This window comes from Citrus clementina, unplaced genomic scaffold (assembly GCF_000493195.1).
Source record: "Citrus clementina cultivar Clemenules unplaced genomic scaffold, Citrus_clementina_v1.0 scaffold_3, whole genome shotgun sequence".
Lineage (NCBI taxonomy): Eukaryota > Viridiplantae > Streptophyta > Magnoliopsida > Sapindales > Rutaceae > Citrus > Citrus x clementina.
The window spans coordinates 35,033,124-35,042,764 of record NW_006262339.1 but is presented as its reverse complement, the minus strand read 5'-3'; the positions used below and the strand labels follow the sequence as shown (position 1 = coordinate 35,042,764).

Genomic DNA, 9,641 nt, shown 5'->3' with positions numbered 1-9,641 from the left:
GGCCATCAATAGCATGTGGGCTAAAGTATATCGAAGTAAAATTTTTTAATGAAAAATAAATATAAAATGTTATGATTTTATAAATATCTTGAAATTAAAATTTTTAATATATTTTATTAGCATAGGCTTCCAAAATTAATTTAAGTCTAAGTTTAAAATAAATATTTTATGTTTATAATTTATTAAATGAATAAATGAAATTTGAATAATTTCTTTAAATATTTCTATATTTCAGCCACTTGAGTTTACAACTTTGTAGTAATCATTACTATGATCTACGAAATTAAATTTATGTATAGTTATATTATAGTTGGTTATTATGAAATTAAATATATAGTTATAAAATTGTGATAAATTGATAATGAAATGTTAATTGTTCCCTTAATAAAAATTATTATTGTTGTTGTTGTTGTTGTTCTTATTATCATTATTATTGTTATTGTTGTTATTATTAATAATATTATTTATTATTATTGTTATTATTATTATAAGTGCGTGGGCTGATGGGCTTAAACAAAGCACGCCAAGCACACGGGCTTGAAAAAGTACGTCAGGTAAGTAGGCTTGGAAAAAAAAAAGGTTGGCAAACTTTTTTTGGACATGGCCCACGACATGGCCCGATCACAACACGCGAGGGCTCATGTTGTGGGCTGTGCCAGGCCTAAAAGAAAAAAAATTTGGCACTGTATAGGACGAAATGTTTACTTGGTGGGCCATGTTGTGCCAACCTATGAGCCCTAGTGGGCCTTGGTTTAATGGGTCATATTGTGCCATTGGCCACCTTTATCTACTTCTTTAGTTGATCTCTCATCTAAAGTAAGCTAAAGGAAACTAATCTAGTATCTACCTTGAGTCGTGACCGTGAGTCACACACCTACCTTGTTGCCCAACTCTCTTCTTAATCCAAACAGCCTACGCCCAACTCCCTTCTCTGTCGATAATCGTGCTATGTTGTTGTGGCTGTTGTAGAAGCTGCTGATTTACAACCGTCATCATCGTTCATGCTGCAGCTATTGTTGTTGTTGCTACCTCCACCGCTGATTCTGCAACTACTACCGGCACTAATTTTATAGTCGTTGTTGTTGTACTTTTTTTTTAATTACTTGAAAGCACTTTTGAGTTTTGATGGACTTTTGTATTTCATACTTAAATTTGAGTAATTGTTGCATCAATGTTGAAATTTTAATTTTTCATTTACATTGATTAAATCTAGACTAAATATTTTATCTATAATTTTAATATTTTAGGTTATCTTTATAATTTACATATTGAACATTTGTGATTTTAAACGTGGAAACTCACAAAAAGACTGCCAAGTACCATTGCGGGTTTGGTAATTGTCAAAACCCGCAGCAGGTGGGTTTTCTTTAAAAAATTAAAACCCATAAGGGGTTGCGGGTGAATTTGGTCATTTAAATTTTAAACCAATAAGGGGTTGCGGGTGAATTTGGTCATTTAAATTTTGTGTAGGTGCTGGTTTGGTATTGGTAAACCAACAAAAAGCGGTGCCCATTGCCATGCCTAATTGTTGATTTGTCATTATTATTATTTGTTTGATTTTCTTAATTAAAGGCACTATCTAAACAAAAAATTAGTTTAAAATTAAAAAAAGTCCATGTGTTCCAATATCTTTATGCTTTTGTGGAATTATATTATTTTTAAGTCAAAAGTGTTGTGAAATGAAAATGGAAGGTATGAAATAAGAAATTAATTTTGTTTGATATGATAGCCAAACTTGGTTTCCCTGTTTGATGATTTACATTGGTGTGGATGCTACTTCGAATGGATTCTAGGTACCCTTTGTGAAATGGTTTCAGTTACTTCCACATAGCAATATTTCTATATATATATATATATATATATATATATATATATATATATATATATATATATATATATGTATATATATATATATATATTGCATTTGCTTTCATGTATAGTTTTAGCTTCGATGTCGCTTATTAGGGGTATGGTTTGTTATAGACTATTTATACTTTTTATATTAATTAAAAGGTTCAGCTTTGTTGAAGCATGTTGAAATGTTAAAAACTAAGCTAATAGATTTGTTTGGATATAGAGAAAATGAAAGAAAATGAATATTCCAGATCTTTCTATTATTTTCTTATTATTTCAATACTAAAAAACTTAGTTACAAATCTCAGTTGAAATGTTTATATATACATATCACTAACACATAACAGAACAAAAACGATGCTAACAGAATACAGAGTGTATATAACAAACTTTTGCTGAGCTGGCACTCTAACTCCCAACTGAAATGCTGATTGGACATCAAACCACACGTGCCAAATGTGCAGCTTCATTGTATGCTTGGTGAGCTTCCTTAACAGCCCCCTTCAAACTCAAGGGACATGGATGCACCTTAAGTTTGGCTCTAAAATAATTGAAATGAGTAAATGTGAGAGGCTTTGTCAAGATGTCTACGATCTACTCTTCACTTGGAATATAGTTGATTTCTAGTTCTCTTGCCAACACTTTATCTCTAACAAAATGCATGTCTAGCTCAATGTGCTTTGTTCTTGAATGATAAATAGGATTCTTAGCCAACTCTGTTGCACTCACATTGTCACACCAAAAATGAGCATTTAATCTTAAGCTCTTTAAGTAATAACTATATCCAGGTGATTTCTGCACTTGCAGAGGCAAGAGCTCTATACTCACTCTCTGCACTTAACCTTGTGACCACAGTTTGCTTCTTTGATGACCAAGACACCAGGTTGTTTCCAAAGTAAATGCAGTACGCTCCTATCGATTTTCTATCATCAATATCACATGCCCAATCTGCGTCAGTATAACCAGAAATTCTTATTTCTCCTTCAGTTGAAAATTTTAGCCCATAATCTTCTGTTGCTTTCAAATATCTGATGACTCTTTTGCAAGCTAATATATGTTAAAGTGTTGGTGCTGCCACATATTAACTTAATTTATGAACTACAAAAGCAATTTCTGGTCTTGTTAAAACCAGATATTGCAGGCCTCCAACTAAGCTTCTATAGCTTGTTGCATCTTTAATATACTGGCCCAAATGACCTTTAACTTCCCTCTGAAGTTTATAACCTGTAACCATTGGAGTATCACAACCCTTGCATTCCAACATGTCAGCTTTATTCAGTAGATCTTTAATATATTTCCTCTGTGACAGATACATACTATCTTGGGCATAAGCAACTTCTATTCCGAGAAAGTATGACAATGTTCCTAAATCTTTTAAAGCAAACATTCAACTGAACTCAGAGATGAACCTTTCTAACTCCTTACTGTTTGCACCAATAATTAAAATATCATCAACATATATCAGAATCAGTATTATTGACCCATGTATCTCCTTAAAGAAAAGAGATGTATCAGCTTTAGAGTTTTGAAAATTCCAGGTTGTGATTAAAGAGTTCTTCAACTTGTCATACCAGGCCCTAGGAGCTTGTTTCAGGCCATATAGTGCCTTCTTCAGCTTACAGACATGATTAGGTCTTTGCATATAAACAAATCCCTCTAGCTGGCACATATAGACATCTTCAGTCAGCTCCCCATTTAGAAAAGTATTGTTCACATCAACTTGTCTTACCACCCATTTGTTCATCATAGCTAAACGCAACACAATCTTCACAGTACATGGTTTTACAACAGGACTGAATGTCTCAAAGTAGTCAACTTATTTTGTTTGCTGAAAACCTTTTACAACCAACCTAGCCTTGTACTTAGCTATGCTACCATCAGTGTTCTGCTTAACTCTAAACACCCATTTATTTTCAACAATTTTGTGCTCAGTTGAAAGTGAAACTAGTGACCAAGTTTTATTTCTAATCAAGGCTTCAAACTCATCTCTCATTGCTTGGTACCAATTCTGATCACAAAGAGCTTCTTGAATTGTATCAAGTTCCTTATTGGCTAAAGTTGTAGTATACAGTTTGGGTTTGAAGATTTCAGATTTTGATATGGTAATCATTTTATGAGAAGGTTGTGGAGTAAGGTTTCTATTTGTGATATGTTTTGTGTTTTGTTGAATGATTGTTTGGTTTTTAGGCTGTGTTTGAATTGGTTCAGGATTTTGTGAAGGTAAAGTAAATGATGACGATTCTGATAAAGTATGGTCACCTTGCTCTTGTTGACATGGAATGTCTGTTTGTGCATGCATAAAAGGTGTTTGTTGATGTCATGCTGAGCTTGTTGAGTAAACATCTTCAAAGCTACTGTGAGGTAAGGATAGTGTGGATAAATGATAGACTTGCTGTGGAGAAAAATTTGACACTGATACTGGTGTTTCAGAATTTTTATTGTGTTGAGACAAAGTGAAGGTATTATCAGTTGAGTAAGGGAACACTGTTTCATCAAATATCACATGTCTAAGTATATGAATTTGACCAGAGCTGGTTAGACATTTATAGCCTTTATGAGATGAGCTATAACCAATAAAGATGCATTTGCTTGTATGAAAATCAAACTTGTGTTTATTGAAATATCTCAAATATGGATATCATAGACACCCAAAACATTTCAGAAAGGTGTAGTCTGGTTTATGATTGAACAACTTTTCATAGGGAGAGGTTAAGTTCAGTATAGGTGTTGGAAGTCTGTTTATATGATATACAGCTGTATGGACAGCATCCCACCAAAATTTGAAAGAGAGATTTGCCTGTTTTCCTTTCAACCAAACCATTTTGATGATGAGTGTATGGACATGAGTGTCTAAAGAAAATCCCATTTTGATTAAGAAAATCATTGAACACTCTATATTCTCCCTCCCCCCCCCCCCCAGTTAGATTGCAGCATCTTGATTTGAGTATTGAACTGATTTTCCACTTGAATTTTAAAGAACTTGAAAACCTCAAAGGCCTCATATTTGAGTTTAAGTGGATAAATACAGGTATATCTGTTGTAATCAGCAATGAAACTGATATAGTACTTGTAGTCATTCCTTGACATAGTAGGTGATGGCCCCCATAGATCAGTGTGTATTAGTTCTTACACCTTTTTGGTTTTTGTTTCAGTAGTCGAAAAATGTTGTTTATGAACTTTACCTAATTGACAAGCTTTACATAAAGAATGTGCAGAAGATAGGATAGTCTTTTGAGAGACTTTAAGCTTAGAACAAGATTTAAGAAAATGCATCAATATTATAGAACTTGGATGACGAAACCTTCTATACAATAATGTCATATCATCAGGTTTCTGATTACAATTATTTTGAACAACATGATAACAAGCTTTATTAAAAGCTGTACAGTTTTGAGAAGCTGAAGACACATTCAAAAAGGACAACATAGACACTGGTTTATTCAACTGAAAATGAGACATATGAGATGTAGGTGAGGAGTAGTTGGGTTTCAGCAGCAGCTTGTACAGACCTTTCTTAGCAAAGCCCTACAGAAGAACTTGTCCCTTCATGTCCTTTACAAGACAAACATTGCCTTAAAATTCAACAGATAGAGGGTTGTCAGAGGTTAATTTAGAAATGCTCAACAATTTTTTGGTGATTGATGGAACAAATAACATGTCTTTAAGTGCTATAGTGGTGTGTATAGGCTGCATGAATGAGTATGATGAAGCTCTATATGACGGAAAAGCATTTCCAGTATGAAAGATGTGCAAACCTTGACCATTTCCAATAATAAGTTGATCCGTACCTTTATATTCCTCCATGTGATGTAGATTATCTATGTTGTTGATCAAATGATGAGTTGCTCCACTATCCAAGTACCAGTCATCATCAGCAGTTCCTTCACAATTGGCTACAAATGCTGCTGCAGGAGTATAAGAATCAACTCTAGGGTAACAGTTAGCAGTAGAGAAAGGATAAAACTTTGGTGACATGTAACTGAGATTATCATAGTCTTCATAGCCTTGATGAGAAGTAAAGCCATCAAAATTACTGAAATAAGCTGCTCTTGGTCCTTTACCCTTTCCAAATCCCCTTGGTATAGGCATATAATCTTCAACAAACCTATGCTAGCAAATATCAGCAGTGTGACCAGTCTTAAAGCATATCTGACATGTTATTTCTTCTATATTTCCATAACTTCCTTGTGCTCCATTTGAACCATTAAATCCACCTCCAACAGCTTGTGATGGATTCCTAGGTGCTTGAAAAAAATTGAAAGCATTAGTTTGTCCAGTAAATCCACGTCTACCATATCCACCTCTGCAACTTCCAGAATGTAATCTCTGAGGATGAATGTTGCCTCTACCAAAGAAATGATTTCTACCACCAAATTTTTCAAAACCACAACCAATATATCCTCCTCTTCTAAAGTTGCCTCTAGATTGAGCATAAAACACCTTGGGATAGTATGCATAATTTGCATTAAGCATACATTTATCATCATGTTCTTGCTCTAGCGTAGTTTCATGTGTAAGTAACAATGCATATGCATCATCATACTCCATTTTAGATCTAGTTACGAAGGTAGCAATATCACGAAAGTCTGGTCCTAGTCCATTCAGTATGGTTAACATGAGATCCTTTTCTGTTATAGGACTTCTAGCACTAGCAAGTTTGTCAGCTATAGATTTCATTTTGATGCAGTAATCTTCAACATTTAATGATTCCTTTTTAAGAGTATTCAATTTATATCTAAGTTGAAGAACCCTAGCTTCAGACTGGACACCAAATTTCCTTTCTAGAGTTCTCCAAACACCAAAAGAACTGGTACAATTTATAACAAGACTTAGAGTACCTTCATTTATTAATGATAACAAACATCCAAGTAGAGTTTGATCCAGTGATCTCCAATTCTGATCTTCTGGATTATCAATCCTCTGAGTAGATCCATTAGCTTCAGTAAGAAGGAGATATTTCTCAGGTGCTGGTTTGTCTCATGTGATGAAGTCCTCCAGTCGATTACCTCTAATTGAAGCTAGAACTTGTGAACGCCATAGCAGATAATTTGAGCGATCTAATTTGATTGGATTCGTGAAAGAAAAATTGATTTGAGTGTATTGATTTGCATTAGTTGTTTGCTGATTACTAGAGCTTGCTCTGGTTGGCTCTGATACCATGTTGAAATGTTAAAAACTGAGCTAATAGATTTGTTTGGATACAGAGAAAATGAAAGAAAATGAATATACCAGATCTTTCTATTATTTTCTTATTATTTCAATACTGAAAAACTTAGTTACAAATCTCAGTTGAAATGTTTATATATACATATCACTAACACATAATAGAACAAAAACGATGCTAACAGAATACAGAGTGTATATAACAAACTTTTGCTGAGCTGGCACTCTAACTCCCAACTGCAATGCTAACTGGACATCAAACCACATGTGCCAAATGTGCAGCTTCTTTGTATGCTTGGTGAGCTTCCTTAACAAAGTATCTCCAACGTAGAACAGCTTCCAGAGCTGTTGGATGCACGTTGTTTTAATTGTTTTAGATTTAACTACATGCATCTAACAATTCTCGAAGGTGCTTCTATTTTGGAGCATCTCCAACGTAACAACTACCTTAATTAATAATAGTTAACACATGTCATCGCCGATAATGTAGGTTTTTCAGTAAAATCACCTCAACTGTGTAAGTCACAGTTGATAGAGAATTATACCAAAAAAAAAAAGCTAAGTCAAATGAAATGATCCTGTGAAAGTGCATGTTGCTTCACCTTGGTGTATAGTTTCATATGACCCTATAAAAATTGTTTTTTTTTTCCAATTTCACCAACTTCTTTTTTTCAAAGATTTTACCGTTGGGAGATTTTGGCCGGCCATATTCCCAATTGTGGCTGCCAAGATTTTGACTAAAAGCTATGACACGGAAACATGTGATTAATTAGGATAATAATTTCCTTCTAAACTATTAAAATCTTAACAACCTTATATATTTTAAGAAACAATTACATTGACAACTTTGATATATATGATATGCAACTTTTCTTTAATCTTCTAAATGATCAAATATTGAAAGATATAACATTTTTTACATTTTGATATGTGGGCACCCTCATTTTTTTTATGTGAACACGCTTTTAAATCGTACGATCTAAAGAAGTTATTTTTTAATACTATTAAACCGCACGACTTTATTGCTCATTCAAAAATGAGCCTATCAAATCCCACGACTTAAGAGCATGTTCGCTTATACACACACTATATTAACAAGTTTCGGATCATATATGTTTCAATTTTGTTCCGTAAAAAATTTTAGAATAATTAGCTATCTATCGATTTTGAATCAAGTAGTTGTTTCAGGTAATTTTCTGTTTTTTTTTTTAAATCCTCGACTACGAGTGAAAATTTATTAACATAATAAAAGTGTACCAGATAATTAGCTAAAGCATATTCCGCGATCTGATTGTCTCGCAACAATAGATGTTTCAGGCAATAACATGCATAATTTAATTACAATACATCATTCTAAGGATAATTTTAACATCATATATTAAAAAATAAATTGAAAATGGAAGATAATCACTATAAGCAATTTCATTGCTTATATCTTGTGGTGGTAGTTGTCATTTCAGTGGAGGCGGTGGCGGTGATCGTTTTATCGCTGGAGGACGATACCAACGAGGAGTATTATTTCTCTTCGGCGGAGTTGGTCGTGAAAATTTTACTCTTAGGGACCTTTGGGGCACCACCTTCAACATATGATAACTAATAACTTGTGAAGATATTTCATTCAAAGGAAACTTTGAAACAAATTGATCAGTGGCTTTTGCCATGTATGTAGTATGTGAAAGAAGCAACCCATGAATCAAGAAGAAAATAAGAACATACGAAATGCCATTCATTTTTAAGTAATGCCTGATGTGAACTCCTTAGCCATGTATGCTCAACATGCATGTTTATATATAATAAAAAACAAATATATACGAGAGGAATTTGAAAGGAAGCTTCATGATAATGAGACTTTGACGTATTTTTTGCCTTTAAGATTAATAACATGGATATAGGTTTTGACTTTCGTTCTGTTTGGGATGTAGTAGCTGGGAGCTGAGCAAGTCTTCCGAATGCCTTTAAGTTTATTTATAATAAAAACAAATATATACGAGAGGAATTTGAAAGGAAGCTTCATGATAATAAGACTTTGCATATTTTTTGCCTTTAAGATTAATAACATGGATATAGGTTTCGACTTTCGTTCTGTTTGGGATGCAGTAGTTGGGAGCTGAGCCAGTCTTCCGAATGCTTTGAGCCAGTCTTCCGAATGCTTTAAGTTTATATATAATCAAAAACAAATATATACGAGAGGAATTTGAAAGGAAGCTTCATGATAATGAGACTTTGACATATTTTTTGCCTTTAAGATTATAACATGGATATAGGTTTTGACTTTCGTTCTGTTTGGGATGCAGTAGTTGGGAGCTGAGCCAGTCTTCCGAATGCTTTTACGTTTTAAAGATATTGTCATATGTATTGGGAGAAAATTATGGTGCAACGGTGGTACCGTGCCACCGTTGCATCCAGCCGTTGGATCCCAATAGATCCGTTCATTTAAGTGGATCCAACAGTTGGATATAATGGTGGTACTGTACCACCATTGCACCATAGCCGGACCGATGTATTGTTGTTGAAAATTTAATTTTGAATAATGGAATGGAAGGAAAACATTTAGAATAATAATAGAAATCCTAAATTTTTTGTACGACCGAAATGGATGTGTTGAAGATGGACAACTAATGTTG

At 33.8% G+C, this 9,641-nt stretch overlaps 1 protein-coding gene across 1 annotated transcript; it reads right to left on the bottom strand.

Moving 5' to 3' along the window:
- Window positions 1–5,964: 5,964 nt before the first annotated feature.
- Window positions 5,965–6,531, bottom strand: LOC112099910. Its single transcript, XM_024187438.1, has one exon. It carries the CDS (start codon window positions 6,529–6,531, stop codon window positions 5,965–5,967), a length of 567 nt encoding a protein of 188 aa, XP_024043206.1.
- Between the last annotated feature and the right edge of the window lie 3,110 nt (window positions 6,532–9,641).